This window comes from Aythya marila, assembly GCF_965140915.1.
Source record: "Aythya marila genome assembly, chromosome: 20".
Classification (NCBI taxonomy): domain Eukaryota; kingdom Metazoa; phylum Chordata; class Aves; order Anseriformes; family Anatidae; genus Aythya; species Aythya marila.
The window spans coordinates 6,599,838-6,617,151 of NC_139061.1; the positions used below are offsets into that span (position 1 = coordinate 6,599,838).

Below are 17,314 nucleotides of genomic sequence, written 5' to 3' on the forward strand. Positions count from 1 at the left end.
GGGGAGGAGAGAGAGGCTCGGATTTCAGGACCCCCCATGCAGAGAGGTTTATTGTGGGAAGGGACATTAACACTTTCTCCTCCGTGTCCCCCTGGCTGGGACACGGGGCAGAGCGTGCCCTGCAGGGTGCAGGGGTGCCCGGGGGGCCAAGCCCAGGTGGAGCTTGCAGGGATGCACACAGGGAGCACTGACAACAAGGACAAGGACCTCCCTGCTCTGCTGCCCTCCTCCAGCCTCGCCACCAGCTCCACGGGGCAGGATGCTCCTGAGACACCAGGCGAGGAAAGCAGGACGTGCCCCGAGTTCCCAGAAACGCAGCAATTAGGGCAGAAAAACAGCCCCCCCCCCCCGCACATCTCAGATGCACCACCACCAGGATTGGCTTTAACCTCAGCACAACCCGAGTGTTTTCCATTAAGGGCCCCCTTCAGCAGCACCACGCAGCGCCTGGGCCATCCCCAGCCCTCACCTTCCCTCTCCCCGCAGCCTCCCTGCTCTCTCACCCCGGGGTCCGAGGGCTTTTACCCCGGGGCTCCCATCCCTGGCAGCGTTTTCCTTGGGCTGCGAGCGCTGCAGACGGTCTGACAGCCCAGGCACCAGGCTGCATAGTTTGCCGTTGACTGGTAGGGTCGGTGGTGTTCCATCACACAAGCTGCAGTGGCTATCTGCCCAACATACGCCCAGGAAAACATCCCCGAGTTCTGCTCGCCCCGGAGCCAGCTTTTTGTTGGTTACAGCTTCAATGACAGCGCAGGAGATGATGGGAAGCTCGGAGCATCACGCTGGCTCCAGCAGGAATCCTGACACACAGCTTCATGGCAACGAAGGGAGTCAGAACATTTTCACTCAAAATAAGAGCCAGGCCAAGCGCTCAGCAACTCGCTGAGAAACTCTGGCTGAATTCTGCACTCCATCTGCTAAATGGGTCACGGAAAACAAAAAGAAGGGGGGAAGCGCAGTGTTTGTCCTTCAGAGCTCGCAAAACAACCATCCTCTTGGTGGAGCCAATAACCCAACACCATTTTAAGCCCAATGCACTCCAGCTTTGCCTTGAAACAGATTCCCTTCCTCTGAATTCCTCCCAAATTTGTTAAGAAACTGTAGTTTGAAAGCAGGGGGTGACCATTTGGAGCAGCAGCAAGCAAGGTGAGACATCAGCCTTGCTGCAAAAAGTGGATGGGCTCCTCCTAGCCACGCAAGCAAGAGGAAAAGTATCACAGCGAGCTTCCCAGAGCCACTCCAACGTACCAAAATCCTCCCCCCAGCTCACGAGAAATTCCCAGGGTGCCGTACAAAGAGCAGGGCATGGTCCGTGTGTCTCCAGCAAAGGCCTGCCATGAACAGAGGGTTGAAAACTGGGCCAAGCCCGAGAGCAGGAAAGCAACTGGGTGCGGAAGAATAACTTGCTAATCGTCAGGGAAAAATCAGCATGGAAAAGAGAGCTCCTGGTGCACAGCGTATGGGCACAGCGTCCCCCTGCTGCCAGCAGCCCGGGTGCCTCTGCTGGGGTGTTAGATTTGTCGGGCTCTGCGCACTAAAAGGAGGGCAGGGAGCAGAAGGGGGGACCAGAGACTGCACTTCAGGATCCTCTGGATGAGTAGAATTGGGGATTTCTTTGTAGGAAAGTGCCCTGGTGCGTGCTGCTCATGGTTACCCGTGAGAGGCGTACTGCTTCACGCCCCAGCCATACCTTCCCGATTCGTCCTGCGCTGCCTTCCGCAACATTTCTGCACTGGCAAATAGCTCACCTCGTTACCAGGGCAGAAAGAGAAGATTTGTGGAGCACGGCCGGCATCTGACTGCAATCACCCAGCTGCTGCCACTCCGGGCCCTTTCCCCGGCATTACTGAATCACACAAAACGGGGCAGGGAGGTGCGGAGAGGTCACTTTGTCTCCTTTCCCAAGGCAGCTCGCTCCACCCAAGCTGTACCTAAGAGAGCTGCCCAGCCTGCTTTTAGAAGTCTCTTAACGCTGAAGAGATTCTGCAGAAGCACTGAGGAGCCCGCTTTCGAGTGCTTAACCACCCTCAGGTATGAAGCCTTTCCTCCAGTCTACTCTTAATCTATTTTGCTGCAATTTCTGCCCATTCCTTCCTGCGTTTTTCAGCATGGAGCTGGAGGACAGCTTGTTCTCCTCCTCTCCACGACAGCTTTTTCTGTAGCTGCAAGCTGGCTGCGTTTTCCCCGAATTTCCTCTAGCCTAAAACGCCCCAGCTCTTCCAGTTCCTTCTCGGAAGTCGGGCATCTGAGTTCCCTGCTCTGTCCCACCGGCCCCCCTTCGTCCCCTCTGATGCCCTTTGCAGGGTGAGTACGCACAGCTGCCGGTCAGCAGCCGGACCCTCAGTAAAAACAGGCAGTGCTGGATGCAGAAAGGCCCTGCTGCTCCTGCTCAGCACGTCCCGGTGGTGCTGGTGGCCTCCTCTCCCCCCTGGTGTGGTGTGCGTGGTGCTCAGGCAGAGGCCAGGACACCACAGCATGCACCGAGGGGCTCCAGGACGTGCACAACCAGGAGCTGACAGCCCAGCGTGCCGGCTGGGATCACCACTCCAAGGTCAGCTATGTTCAAACCAAACACAACCCGCTGGGGAGGTGGAAAAAAAAAGAGTGTAGAGGGGCACGGATGGGACATCCAAGCCTGGCTCCTTCTCTCTGGGGTGTGAGGAGGGAAGGCAGGGCTGAGCTGGCAGCAGCACACCCGATAACCCCGCAGGGTGGCTGCTCGCAGCGGTGCTGCTGTGCGGTGCCTGCGTTCAGCACGAGGGTCACAGCGAGCTGGGACGGGGACAGAACAGCTCTGCAGCCCAGGAGTGGCTGTGGGACAAAGGTGCTGCTCCTCTTTTACGCACGTGAGCGCAAGTGCCTGGCAGGGCAGGTAGATGGCACTCCGAATAAAGCGGTGTGTGGTTAGAGGAGCCAGGCCGCAGGGAATAACGGCCCCCTCTGGCATGTTTAGGGCACCAGGACCATGTTATGGGGCACGAGCCCACATTACAGGGCACCAGACCGTGTTATGGGGCACCAGACCAGGCTCAGTGCTGGGTCTGGGGCTGCTGGAGAAGGAATCCCTGCACAGGGAGCTGGGACAGGGATTGTCCCCAGCAGAACCCCACCACGGCCAGCAGCACACGCGGGGCAAACGTGCTTCCTTGGGGCGCGCTTGCTATTTAACCCCTCCGAGCAGAGCCTTGAAAATCCTTTTTTTTTTTTTTTACCCTGGACTAAAGTCCCCGCAGCTCCACGTCTCCTCCTGGCGCTGCGCCTGCCCCGCTCGGCACCGCTGGTGCTGCCGCGGGTTCTGCCTCCGAGCAGGAAACCGTGGAGAGCCGCTCTCATCCTGCCGTGCCTCCGAGGGCGTGCAAAACAAATGCCATTGTGCCTCCTCCATCCCCCCCTCAGGTTCAGGCACGTTATCCCATCCCGAGGCAGCCCCCGGGTCCCTTCTGGCCAGGTGGTGGCAGGGAGCAGACCCCAAACCCCACATCAACAAGGGAACTGATTTCATTATTCTAAAAACAAACAGCCCAAGGAAAGTTCAGGCTAGAATGGGCTCCTAGAGCAAAGAAAGGAAAATAGAGAGCGGGGCAGTGGGGAATGCTTCATATTCCTAAAAGCCTTTTGTACGTTAACACATGGTGTCTGCTTCTCTCTAGTCACCTATTTATCACTCTCCTCTTTAGAGAAGGAAAAAAGTCCTGGCTGCCTTCCTAAGGCAGAGTTTTGTGGCCGGGGGGAGGGGGAGGGTGCTTTAAGCATGATGCAAACCATTTGGAGTGCACCGAGAGCACTGCCAACACAAGCTGCACTATTTAAACAAGTGAGGAAATGATCGTATATACAACATGCCAGCGAGCACACACACACCAGAGGAAGTCGAGAGGGGTTTTCATGACACAGAGCTGGATGTCAGCGGCTGAAAGGTCGATATTTTCCCTTAACACCCTTCTCAATGACTTAATCGTGTTCCGTTTGCACAGAAAACTTCCCAAGAATAAAAGTCTGGAGGAATCGAGGGGGGATGTTTGGCCTACTGCTGACCTTGTCCGAGGTCCTCTCCACGTAGCAGGGCTCCTGGGGGGCGACCAGCAGGGGAACGAAGCCCGAGAGCAGCCGATCCTCTTCCAGGCTGAGCAGGGCAAGGTCGTCATCTGGGTCCTTGTACAGGGGCACCTCCGACTGATTCACCGTGGTCAGTACGTTGCAGAAGTCAGCCAGCGTCGCCCACACATCTACTGAGACCCTGGGAGAACGAGGAGAGACGTGAGCAATTCGGGGCTGGAATGCGTTGGGAGTTGCCTGCAACGCTGCAGCGAATACCAGAGAGGTGAGATGAGGCAACGCACGCCACCCCGCGCCCCGCGCCGCTGCCGACGTGCCCCACGGGGAGGGCTCCGGACACAGCTGCACTGGCACCGAACCCACCAGGGCTTTTAACCCTCACCCCGAGCCAGCCAGAGCCGACCCCGAGCCTTCCAGCTCCCCGGATGGGGAACGGCTCCGGGCAGGATCCGGCCCCAACCCAACGCCCTGCCCGGCTCTGCCCGCCGTGGAGAGCCCCTGGCAGCCCCAGCAGGAACCCGGCTCGTTCCAGATGGGAGAAACGCTGCTCGTTGCTCAATTTCCAAGCAGGCTGGGAAGACAGGACACGTTTCCTGTGCTGCTGCAGGGGTGAAGGCAGCGCCCGGGGGGCTGCAGCCCAGCCCAGGCACCCTTTCCTTCGCCCGGCTCTACCTGCTGCCATCGTGTGCTGCAGCCACGCGCTGAAAAAGAGACGTTTTTTTAGCTGAACCTCAGCCTCGTGGGGTTAGCTCGTGTTTTGCTTCTGGCCACGGCTTCAGCGCTGGCGGGTGACCTGCACAGGCACCTCCAGCACCTCGCTGGCACCCACGTGCAGGGAGTGGGGCACCAGCACGAGGCCACAGGCAGCCCTGGGGTGCTCTGTGCACATCCCCAAGTCACATCCCCGTGCCTGGGCCCATCCCCATCACACATCCCCGTGCCTGTGCATGTCCCCAGGGCATATCCCCACGTCTGGGCACATTCCTATAGCATATCCCCGTGCCCGTGCACATCCCCATCACACATCCCCATGCCACAGACAACGAGCACATCCCAGGATGGCTCAGAGCACAGAGGAATCACGCAACAACCACTGGGCACCGCATCCAGCCGGGCTGCCTCGTACCACACCGCTCACTCCTACTTTTAAAACCACTTGTGTAGGGTTTTTTTAGCCCGTAAACTGGGAAAAAAAAAGCAGGGAAGAGAGGCAACCGGGGCTGATCTGCTCCTGGTGTCCACGAGGAGCTGCCCCTTCACCCCACGGCGCAGCAGCCAGCAGCACCCGGGGGTGCAGCAGTGACCAGGGCGTCCCGAGGCAGCCGCGGGCTGGAGAGAGGCCCCCTGCTCTTTGAACTGCTCCAGGTGGACAGAGTCTGCGCTCGGTTATTTACGGGAATCAATGTACCAGGAAAGCGCACTGAAATGAAACATCTTGTTTTCAAGAGCGTCCTGGGAGCCAGGCAGAACGAGCGGCCATTAATCAAAGCCCGGCACGTAATCAGCACACATGTACCGCAGAGTCGCCCACGTCCCGAAGCCAGCCCCGGCCAGCGCGCGCTGCAGAGGAGAAGAGGTCCTTCAAAGCCCTCTGCGCACAGACACCGGGAGCTGGGTTCATTCACAAAGCTCCATCGCTTGGCTCAGCCAGGTCTGGCTGTCAGAAATGTTTAAATATGGAAAAAAATAAACAGTTGCAACACTTTTTTTTTTTTTTTTCTTTTTTTCTTTTTTTTTTTTCGGAGGGATCTGTCCGAGGCCCTTTGTGATGTAATGGGAAACGCTGCGTTTGTGCTACCAGCTGGAAAATAAACAGAGCTGCGAGGGTTAAAAGGAACTGAACTTTCCACGACCCCTATCTGCAAAAGAAGAAAATAATAAGAGGAATGATCCACTGCCCCACAGCCCTGATAGTTTATCCTCCGGCCCGGGCTGCAGAGACAAGCACCGGATGCGATAGGGCTGCTCTGGGCCACCTCCAAGGCGAGCTCTGCCCAGGGGAGATGCGCAGGGGCAGGGAGGCTCAGCCGGCCCTCAGCACCCTGCTGGCAGCGGGGCCGTGCTGCCTGAGCCCGCTCACATCGTGCCAAAGGGGCCCCGAAGGAGCTGCCGAGGCTCCGGGCAGCACCGGGAGGGAGGGACGGGGAGGAAGGAACACGTCGTGGTGCTGCTGGGGATGCTCCCAGGTGGCTGAGAGAGCCAGGTGCACGGGGTGGAGGAGAAAGGAAAGAAATGAGGTCAAGGAACGGGGCTGCAGGCAGGGATGGAGGAGAACCAGCGAGGGAGGAGGGCTGAGGGTGGCAGCAGGATGTAGGGCAGGGCAGGGACCCAGAACCAGGCACGTTTTGGGGCCAGCAGTGGTGGTGGGGTGAAGGCACGGCACAAATTAGACTCAGGGAGCCCTCTCCTGCCACGGGGCTCGGCACCGGCCGCGTGAGCTGACGCTGCCAGCCCGCAGCCCCCCTCGGGCAGCCCCAGCACCCCCGAGCGTGAGAGCTGTCCCTGTCACTTCATCCTCTTCATGCCCCGCTCCCCGCAGTGCCTCGCCACATCTGTCACTCGCTCTGCACGTGTTAGGTTTCCACCCTGGGCTTCCTTCAGTCAGACCGCAGGCTGCGTGCGCCGGCTCCTCGGGCAGCGAGTTCCTGCTGCAGGCAGCCCCCAGCAGCTCGGCCGCAGCGCCCAGGGGCCGGGCAGCACCCCGGCACGTGCAGCACCTCCCAGAGCCTCCAAAAAAAACCAGCATGGCAGCAGAAATTGGCGTTTCTGCTCTGCTTTTCTCCTACGACTTGGAGGTAACACAGACAACGGGTCCGAAAGCTTTCAACCTTCCCTTTTGGAGAGGTTCCCCCTCTGCAGGGCGCCCCCCGGCACCGCCACGAGCACCTCCTGGCTGCCACCCGCCCCAGCCAGGGCTCCCTGCGGGTCTCCTGCTCCTGCTGCAGGTCACCCAGCCCCGGGCAGCCCGGCCAGGAGCCTTCTCCCTGCTGCCCCTTCCTAGCACACCGCAGCCAGGCGCTTCTGGCTTGTGTCACCGTGCCGAGCCCCCGCAGGCCAGGCCGCCTGGAAGGGCTCCGTCTGCGCGGTGCCACGGCCTCGGCCTCCCTCCACGGAGGGAGGTGCCGAATTTCTGACGCCGAGCCCAGGCACGCAGCTCCCAGGTACACGGCCGGGGCTCCCAGAGCTTTTAACCGAGGAAGCGAGGAGGGGGTGAGCGCGAGGTCTTTCCTCCGAACGGGGGGCTCGCTCGCTTCCCCGCGGACGCATTTCCATTTGCTTCTCCCCCCAGGACGGGGGGGAAAAAAAAATAAGAGTTAATTTCTTTTTTATTGCCTCAGGATTCCAGGTTTAATGTAGCTGTCAGTGCGAGCGCAGCCCAGCTGCAGGCCGACAGGACGCAGCCCGAGGACGAGGGGAGCCGCACAAGTGCGCGGCCGAGCGCGGGGGAACGCGGGGTGGCCGCGCTGATACGGCGTGGGGACGGCTCCCACTTGGGATTACAGGGGACATTTGGGGCCGTGGGACACTCAGCAAGGCGGGGAGGAGCAGAGGGCAGCGGGGAGATGCCCACGGGGGGCACGGAGCGAGCCTGGATCCCCGGTGGCCGGGGCTGGCGCTGCGCAGCCACCGTCTTCGCTGGGGGAGCGGGCCGCCTGGTGATTAATATCAAGTACAATGACCCCATGTTACAAGCCTGCGGGGGCCTGTGGAGGTGGCCATTTCCTGTGTAATACCAGCTTGTTTAAACACTAACATTCAAAAACTCCACAGCTGCAGAACAAACCCGGAAAAGAGCGGAGCGAAAGAAGCCCTGCATTGTGTTCCCCAGCCGCCAAGAGCCGCGCTGCCGCGCAGATGGCAAACGACTTGGGCTGGCGCGCTCCCGGGGCTCTGCGAGGAGCCAGCCCCAGCGCCGTGCACCGGGCTCCGTGTCCCGCTCCCAGGTTTCCTCTTTCCCACCCCCCTTGGCTCAGCCCAGGGGAAGCCGGAGGAAAAGCAGCTCCGCTGGAAAGGACAAAAGGGGTTTGGGGTGGGAGCTCGTCCCTAAAGAGGTCACCGGCCGTGTCCGGCGCGTGGATGCGGGGACAGCTTTTGTGGGCGGAGAGGGGACAGCATCCGAGCCCCTCTGCCCCATGGTGCCAACGATTTTGCCCCTCTCTGCCCTACACATGGTCCCTTCGGTCACTCGGGTGCCTCACAAACCCATCCCTCCCCCAGGACGCTGCCCGCAGAGCTGCAGGGTCGCTCTCCTCGCCCAAGGGCATGCCGTCTGCCCCCAGCCAGCCTCTGCTTTAAAGCAGAGCCCTTCTCCGAGGAGCCTTTTGGCTCCTACTTCCCTCGCCTTCACCTCCATTCTCGGCCAGGTTTACGCTACCGAGACACCTCCGGATCCTCGCTTTGATGTCTTGATAGGGAAACTCTGGTGGCCAGCATTACTAACAAGGCTCACGTCTGCGAAAGGGATTTTCCATTTCGTCTCCCGCAAACTCCAGCAAGGTCTTGGCACCCTCGCCTCCGGCCCCGTCCATCTCCCCCAGCGGGAGCTGCCATCGCGGTGACACTTCTGCACAAAGAGCGATGCGATGAGAGAGATCTGGCAGATCTCTCCGGGAAGGTAAGCCCTCGAATGTGCTCAGAGCTTTTGGATTTCATTTCAGACTCGGTTCAAATTAACCATTTTTAAATGCTTGCAGACAGGCTCCGCAGACCGAGAGGCCCTTTGCTCCAGCACCAAGGGAGCGCGGATTCTCCGGGGTTGGACCCGAGGCAGGTTATCTGTTGAGCCATTGGCTTCCCTATAGATTTTTGGGTTTTGTTTAGCTCCAACAGCAACAAAACAGAGCAAGGAGAAGCCCTGCTCTTCGGTGCCCAGCCTTTGCCTGTCTCAGCTCCTCAGCCACACGTCTCAAGAGGAGAGGGATTCACCGGAACGACAGCAGCCTCCTTGGAGGCTCACTTTTCACCCCGGCTGCTGCTCATCTCCGTGCCTTAGGAAACGCACTGCTCCCTGCTCCTCCAGACCCCTTTATTTCACCTCCCATCCCTGCACGGCACGCACGGGGCCAGCAGGTCTGCAAGATGCACATTGATGCACTGCTGCATCAATGGCTCCTGCTTGGACCTTGGCGCGATGCTTGCCACGAGGTGTGCTCAAAGGTAAACGTGTTTTAAGGCAGCTGCGTGCAGCCAGAGGAGCTGGGAGAGCTGCAAGCAGCCTGCTCCAGACACACAACCCCAAAGCACGGGGCTCTGCTGCTCCGAGGCAGAGGTGTCCACGCTCGGGTTTAGCTCCTGGTTTAGAAAACCCAGAGAAAAGAGGACCACAGGAAAAAATAAAAATAAAACCAGAGGAAAAAGGACCACGGAAAACCTGCTGAGCCTCTCCAGAAGAGGCAGAGGAGGAAGGAAGCGCTCTGCCTCCCCAACGCACTCAGTAGCCCAAGACCTCTCCGTGGCCTCGCAGCCTAAACCCATTTCCCAAGGCATCCCCTGAGCCCCAGCCCTTATCCGGGTGGGGCCGAGAGCCGGATCCACGTGCCGGGGCAGGGAGTTTGGGAGAGGTGCAGCTTCTCCCAGCTCGGGAGGGGATGCCTGCTCACTCCCACCTCGCTGCCAAGACAAAAAACCCCACGACCAAGCCTCCCCGAGCAGCATTTCCAGCCCCGCAGAGCCCACTCCCACGTGGCTCGGCACCGCGCTCACCCCTCGCACCTTCCCCTCCGCCTCCGTCCGAGGGGGAAAGCAGCGAGCGAAGGAATTTGGTGCGCTGCTTTTTTTTTTTTTTTTATTGTAAGGACTCAAATCCAGCAGTGTGATAAATGCATCCGAGCTACAATTAGGAAGATATATAGCATCAGAATGCGAAGGTCTGGGCAGCGTGGTGAAACGCGGGCTCTCCAGAGCCCCAGCTATGTTTCCCATTATGTAACCCTGGTCATGGGCAGACAGCCAGACTCCAAATGAAAAAGAGACTCTGGCTTGGCACCGTTTCTATTTTCCTATCCTCATTCGGGGTCAGCGCAGTGTCATACAGCTGCAGAGAAAGCTCCGGGGATTAAACCTGGGAAAGACTCCAAGACCAGGACCCGGGTTCAAGTACCAGCTGAAAGCAATAAACCAACTGCCACAGCTGGGCTGAGTTTAGGCGTTCTCAAAGTCCCCCAGCTCTCCCGCTTCCCCAGAACCGGCGAGCATGAACGTGGTGAGCCCAGCACGAGCTGGAGGCCTCGGGACGTTGAGCCCCAGCAGCTCGGGCCCCGGGCTCTGGCGGAGGTTTGACAAGCTGCCCCGCTGGCCCCGAGCCCAGGCCGTCATTCTGGCAGCGCCGCTGGCCCCGGACAAGCTGCACTTTGATGCAAGCTCTGGGCCAGGCCTTTTGCTCCTGGTGGGCTGCCAGGTGGGTACGGGGCCTGTTTTTTCCAGAAGCTTTAGCACATTCGTGGCATCCTCGCAGGATGCTTCTGTGCTTAAGTGGCCTGTGTCTTTTTTTTTTTTTTTTTTTTTTTTTACCGTCCCTTTTCTGCGCCCACGTCACCCCGAGGGGCACCGAAAGCTGTGGCAGCAGAGCTCTGGGAGGTCTCAGTGCCTCCCACCAGCTTCTCCCTCGGCCCTGGTGCAGGAACAGGGACCTGGGTGGCACAGCCCCATCCCGGGAGGCACGGAGCACGTGTACAAAAACGCAGGCCCCTTCCTCGCAGCTCTGCAGCTTGGCTTCTGTGCTTGCTCCTCGCATGCTCGCCCTGCCCACAAGCCTTGGCTTCCTCCCGCAGGCCTGCTGCTCTGCCCCGTTTGACTTCTGAGCTTTCTGAAGCTGCTCCTACCCAAACCCTTCAGCTGGGTGACTCCACCTGGTTACCGAGCAGCCCCAGGCCAGGCAGCTGGCGTGTGGCAAGAGAGAGCTGAAACACCAACCGAGTGCTTCCCCGGCTCCTTTCCTACCTCCAGGGAAAGCACAGCAAGCCCCAGGCCATGCCCACGAGCTGGTTCCCTGCTGTTCCCCACTACCTGTGCCTCCAGGGAAGCTCAGCTGTCCGTGGGGGTCTGTCCTGCTGTCCCAGCCCCCCAACAGCTGGGGACGTGATGCTGGGCCAGCACAAAAAGGCTGGGGTGAAAGAGCAGCCGCTGTCCTTGCCACGGGCATGGCACGCTGCTGCTAAGCCAAAGGGCCAGGGGGCAAGGAACTGAGAGAAAACCCCTGGAAGGCTGCCCTGCCCTAAAAGCAAGGAAGCAGAAGGGCTGCTCAGCCACCCTACACGCGAGATGTGGAAGCAGCTGAGCCTGTGAGGACGGGACAAAGACCCTGGGCAAGCCAGGACCTTGCAGAGCAGAGCCCCCGGGGCCGTGCCCACCGCTCCCCACGTCGACGCACCGCGGGGCAGGCTGTGCCCGAAGCCTTCTCCAGCCTCGAGGGGCGAGCAGGAGCCTGCACCTGCTCCAGGAGCCCGGGGGGCCGCGGTCCTCGCCCGCAGCCCGCAGCAGGGGGAGGCAGCTGGGCCCTGGAAGGCGCCGAGCGCTGGCTGCGCGAGCCCGATCAGAAATTCCATCTCGAGGCTGCCCGTCGCCAAGGGCTCGGCGGCTCCCTGCGCAGGCAGCGCGAGGGGAAAGGGGGGGATTGGTGCCGAGAGGCGCACGTGACGGATCCCGGTTTGAGTTCCTGCCCAAAGATGGGCAGCAGTTCACATGAGCAGGCAGCGGTCCCACACCGAGCAGCCGACAAACAGAAAACAGACTCCATCTCCACAAAATGAGGCCCAGAACTTCCTGTGTGAGATTTCCATTTCCTCAGCCAAATGAAAAAGAACTGGAGTAGAGGCAATAAACTCGGAGAGCAGGGACTGGACCTGACGCACGGAGCGGGGACCCATTAATGGTTAAGCCACTTTGCTGGATTACTCTTAATGCGCCTTCCCATCACCCCGGGTTCTGGCTCCTTTGGATTAACAATAAGACGTGATTTCAGGCTCTGGATCCGGAGTACCGGAGGCAGATGGAAAATCCTGCGGGAAAGCAGCTACGGAGCATGCTCAGACACAGCTTCGCATACTCCATACTTGGCCCCTGCGCTCGGTTTTCTGTCCAAAAATATGCAAATTGCCTAGTCCGCATTATGGACTAATGGGCTGGAATCGGCCAGTTTAGGAAATTAACTCTTTTTTGCGTGGTGGGGGTAGAGCCGAGCTGTTCCTGAAGGAGGAGGGAGGTGAGTTTGGGAGCTCTGGGGCAGGTAAGCTGCTCCAGGCCTGCCCAGCCTCACCGAGCTTTGCCTGTTTCAGCCAGGAAAAAGGCAGCAAAATGTGTGTGCCGTGCAAAACGGGATAGCAGGGTGCCCAGCGGGGATGTATCCCGACCACAGCACGCAGCCCAAGCACTAGGTAAAAGCCTTGGTCACCTCCTAGCACCCAGAAGCAAGGAACACCTGCCACAACCCCCCTCACTGCTGCTTTTCCCCCCCAGCACTCTCAGCATCCAGAGCTGGATGTCTGTCCTCACCGAGGGAGTCACCGTGTCACCGAGGGTGACAAATCCCCACCAGGCATCCCTGCACAGGGAGCCTCTCCTGGGGGGGAGCTGAGCTCGTGTTGGTGTCACGGCCAGGAGCAAGCATGAGCGAGGGGAAAAAGAGCCACAAGGAGCCCAGGGGGGATGCAGACACCACACGACAGAGCAGGGGATGGATGCACGTACTGTTTGGGGAGCTCCAGAGAGGTCGGAGGAGGGTTCCAGGTGTCCGGGTGGCCAAGCATCCAGTCCGACCACACCTTGACGCTGGGGAGCAGCTCCTTCAGGTCCTGGGGCAAGGCAGAGACTTTGATGTCATCCTCCTCATCCTCCTGCTCCACCTCCTGTGGCTGAACTGCAAACACAAGATGGGAGAGCTGAGGCAGCGTGCTGCAGCCGGCAGCCAGGCTCAGGCAGTCTCTCCGTCACGGATAAGAACAGGGAAGGGACAACACATCCCGAAATCCCAGCCCTGAAGGTGCAAGGGAAAAGCAAATGGAAAGCAAGGGAAAAGGCAGAGCTGTGGACCAGCCTAGGGGGGGAGCTGGGACGCCTGCAATCTCTTTTATTGAAGGCAGCTGGGTGTCAGTGTGCTGGTCAGAGAGGTGTGGGATCCCCGGAGATCCCAATTTTGGGGTGTTTCCCTACAGCCCCGTGTCTCTCCCTTTCACCCAAACATTTCTGCCTGCACACACGGTGTGCCCTCCTGCCAGGTAAGCCAGCTCCAAGCAGGGCAGAGCTTGGGATGCCGGGGGAGAAACCCTCTGGTTTCCGCCCCAGCAGAGTGGAAGGAGCCTACAAAAAGCAGGGAACGAGGGCCCCAACCCCACCAGGCCACCTCAGGGCCTGCCGCAGCCCCTTACCTTGCGCCCAGTCCCGCAGCAGGTCGGTGCAGCGCCTCACCAGCAGGGCGAACATGGAGAGCCCCAGGGCCGTGGCCTGCTCCTGGATGACGGAGCGGCAGTCCTCGGAGAGGCACTCTGCGGGACAGAGAGAGAGCTCAGACACCACCTCCTCGCTTCACCTGGGCAGCCGCGTGGTGCGGGATGAGTAAATCCTCGGCTCGCACCTTCCTTGGGCCCCGCTGCTCCGTATACAGGGAAAAAACGTGGTTTTTGGGGCAGCTCTGGTGAAGAGGCCGGGGTCGCGCTGCCCACGTCGTGCCCCGAGGTGCTACCAGCACGGAAGCTGCTGCTTGGAGCCCAGGCCTTCCCCTGGAGGAGGGGGTTTGGGTAAGTGTTAAAAGGGTAATTAGCTGCCTGTTTGATCTCCCTCCCTGCTGGAGCTGTAACCTCAGCAGCTGAGGAGGGGGCTCCTCCCCTCAGTTCAGCAGTCACACAACAGCTTGTCAAGAGCGCTTAATTGCCGCAGTTACTCAAGTAGATGCCACACGACCACAGCTCCTCCAAACAGAGCCGCTCTCGGAGTGAGAGCAAATCCCCTCGGCACATCTACACCCAGCCAGAAACCACTTCTGAGGCTGCTGCGAGCGGCGGGGCGCTGGCTCCAGGGAGCTGCCTGGAGCTGGGCGTGGGTCGCGTTTAGCGAGGCCGGGAGCACCGCCGGCGTGCCAGGCTGCCCACGCCGGGCCAGGAGGGAGATTTGGAGCCTCTCGGGCAGCCCCTGCCCTGAGAATAATCTCTGCTCCTGCTTTGCATCCTCTCCTGAGATGCGGGGGAGCTGCTGCGGGGAGGAGCGGAGCTGTGGTCTATGGGGACGGGAGGTACCCGGGGGGCTCCTGCCAGCCCCTGCTGCTTGCTCGGTGCAGGATGCAGCACTTTGCTGGCTCTCGTGTCACCCACTGCCAGTTTATGTGTCACCTGCAGCCAGCTCATGTGTCACCCACTGCCGGCTCCATCACCCGCTGCCGACCAGGGCTCCCACCTCTCACCCCGCAGGCACGGCCGTTACAAGCCAAGGAAGCTTTTCAAGGTTTTCATTTTCATACAGCAAACACAATCATGTAGGAATCGACTGCAAACCGGTGCCCACACAAGCAAAGTCCCAGAGCTGGGATGGGGAGAAAGCCCCCGGCAGATGAGCACCAGCGGTGTGCAGGCAGCAGGGTTCAGGGCTGTGAGAGAAGGGCAGGAGGATTAAAACATGAGGGGCAGAAGGATTAAAGCACGGCACCGACCCCGTTCCAGCTGGCACTAGCAAAATGCCTGAGGCCCGGAGAACAAACTTAAAACGGGGTTTTAAGTGTAAATTATTTCAGAGCGATGGGGTGGGGAGGGTTAAAAACCACTAGAAAAAAAAAAGGAAAGACTAAAAAGCACCTAGAAAACACAGGTAGAAAGGGCAGGATTGGCTGCAGACTTCATTTGGCCGGCTCTCAGAGCAGGCAGCGAGCTCAGCACCTGGCAGGGAGACCACCAAGGGTGGCACCGGGAGCCCCCGGCAGCCCAAGCAGGGTGCTCTGCTCCCGGGGCCGGGGCTGAGCCGGTGCCGCAGAGCGCCGCCGGTAGGAAGTGCCGTGCTGCAGGGCCGTCAGCTTTTGGAGGAAACATAAAACTGGAGATGTGACCACTCTGGGACAGTAAATCTCTTTCATGAAGCCTTTCCCACAATTAAGAGTGTTAGTCGCAGCGCTCTGGCCGCGGTCCAGCTCAAGAAATTGCAGTCGTCTTCCCCGTGCTCCCTCCTCCCGTCGCGGTGATGCCGGACTTGCCGCTTCTTCTCCAGGAACGGGGCAGCACCACGGCCACCACGCTGCCACCTGAGTGCCACCGGGTCCCCAGGGCACGGCGTGGGTGCTGTGCTGCTGGGAAAGCCCCAGGCATTTTGGCAGGAACCCCCGTGCTTTGGGGAGGCAGCACCTCAGGGGCTGCGGGCACCGTGCTCCGGGTGACTCGCTGTCCCCCCCAAAGTGCCCTCCAGCTCTGCCTCCTTGTCATCCCGTCCTTAAATCAAACAATTCCACTGCTCCTGGAAGTTCACCCCCTGGCCAGGCTCATGAGGCTCATTTCACAGAGGCTCGTGCAGCCCTGGAACCTCCTCGAGTCCTCGCAGGGCAAGGGAAGAGCCCAGGTGAGAGCACGGCTGGTGCTGCTCCCCACCTCCAAAAGTGCCCCGGCACTGCAGCTCCCAGCCCTGCCAGCAAAGGCTGTGAAGAGCTTAATTCTAGGACAAAAGAGGAGAGCCCCATAAATCAGGAGTCACTTTCTGTGCCTTTTCACCACTCGTCTCGGGAGGCAGGGAGCCGCAGCGCGTGCTGAGCCGGGAGCTGGGAGCGAGGGCTCCTGACCGTGCGACAAGGGGACTGGGAGGGGGGCAGACCCCAAACACCCCCAGCTGCCCGTGCAACTGAAATTGCTCAGGGTGAGGGGATGAGCAGAGGGCAGAGAGCTCGTGAAAGGTTTTTTTTTTTGGCTGAAGGGGGTGTGGGAGCGATGGCTCGCTGCTTTGGAGCCCGTGAAGCGTCGTTACCTCTGGGCTGGGCTGTGCTGCTCGTAAAGCACGATGCATTAGGATGTAAACCTGATGAAATCAGACGTTCTCAGAGGCTTCAGTGGCACTGAGGTGACTCCTGTCCCTGCAGCCAAACAGCACCAGCACAGCCCGGGGACATCAGCTGCCAGAGAGCCAAGCGCAGGCACAGAGATCCTGAGTGCTCCGGGCAGGGCACAGCCTGTGACTGCCGGATCTGCTTCCCCAGTTGCCCCAGGGTGGTGGCAACGAGGCTCTGCCGTGCCACCAGCAGCCCCAGCAGTGACCCCATGCAGGACATCACCGAGCACAGCACCAGGAGTGTCAGCAGAGGCCAATTCCCCCTCCACCTTCCCTCCTACAACCAGGCAAACGCTCCCGTTCGGCATCAAACAGCCCCTGCCACCGGCTCACATCGAGATTAGAAAAAAAAAACATGGCCCAGCAGGGAGCTGAGCTCCCAAACCCCACCTCCTGGGAGCTTTCCCGAGCTGGCCCCGATTCTCCATCACCTGCAGCACTACATCAGCTGTGCCAGCAGGAGCTTGAAGCGCAGGAAGGGAGCAGGAGGTGTTTTAGGGCAGAGCCATCACTGAACGCTTGGCAGCCCGGAGCAGCAGCCTGGTGTATCTGCGTTACCCCACATTTCCCAGGCTAAATTTACAAAGCTCTGTTTTCTTGCACCAGAAAAATAAGTGAGAACCCTGCAGCCTGCTGCAAATCCACCAGGGATGGGACTGGGCAGCAGGAGCTGAGCTCTGCCAGCCGTGCAGGCAGGGTTTCCAGCAGCCCGCCTGCTACCAGCCGCTCGTAAGCCCCTTTTTTTTCCACTTGGCTCCCACTCCAACCATTGGGAGCTGAAGTTTCCGTGCTGGGTGCCTGTCTCAGCCTGAATTCATCCGGAAATCTTTAGCCCAAACAGTTGGGCTACTCGGGAGAGCAAGGCTAGGAAACAAGATAGTGGCTTACCCTTGTTAGAAAAAAAAACACCACCACTTACAACCTTTTCCTTGAGCTCATCGAGCAACTGCAAATCCTGGAAAGGGGCTCTGCGATTTTGCTGCAGAATAACCTTTTTAGCAGAGAGTTTTCCTGTCCTACTAGAAATCTGTCCACGCTTGGCCGGGCTAGAAACATCTGAAACACGGCACTTTTTCCATATTCAATAGGAATTAATTTCGGCAGCTAAAACCTTCTACGATTTCACCTCCCCGAGCGTGCTCCATCGTCCTCCTGCTCCTACATCCAGCCACCCTTACACCTGACCTGCGTTACGCACAGCACAGCAGCCGCCCTGCTCCCGTCCAGCACACGGGGACCTCCGAAAAAC

General features: G+C 59.7%; 1 protein-coding gene across 2 annotated transcripts in view; it reads right to left on the reverse strand.

The window, feature by feature from the left end:
• Window positions 1-17,314, reverse strand: part of SMG6 (SMG6 nonsense mediated mRNA decay factor) — a 105,343-nt gene that overhangs the window by 41,978 nt on the left and 46,051 nt on the right. For both annotated transcript variants that reach the window (XM_082776360.1, XM_082776359.1), the window contains exons 11-13: window positions 13,419-13,535; window positions 12,742-12,910; window positions 4,036-4,237 (exon numbers count right to left, since the gene is read on the reverse strand). In XM_082776360.1, coding sequence (XP_082632486.1) covers window positions 4,036-4,237; window positions 12,742-12,910; window positions 13,419-13,535 — 488 coding nt within the window. The remainder of the gene's footprint in view (window positions 1-4,035; window positions 4,238-12,741; window positions 12,911-13,418; window positions 13,536-17,314) is intronic.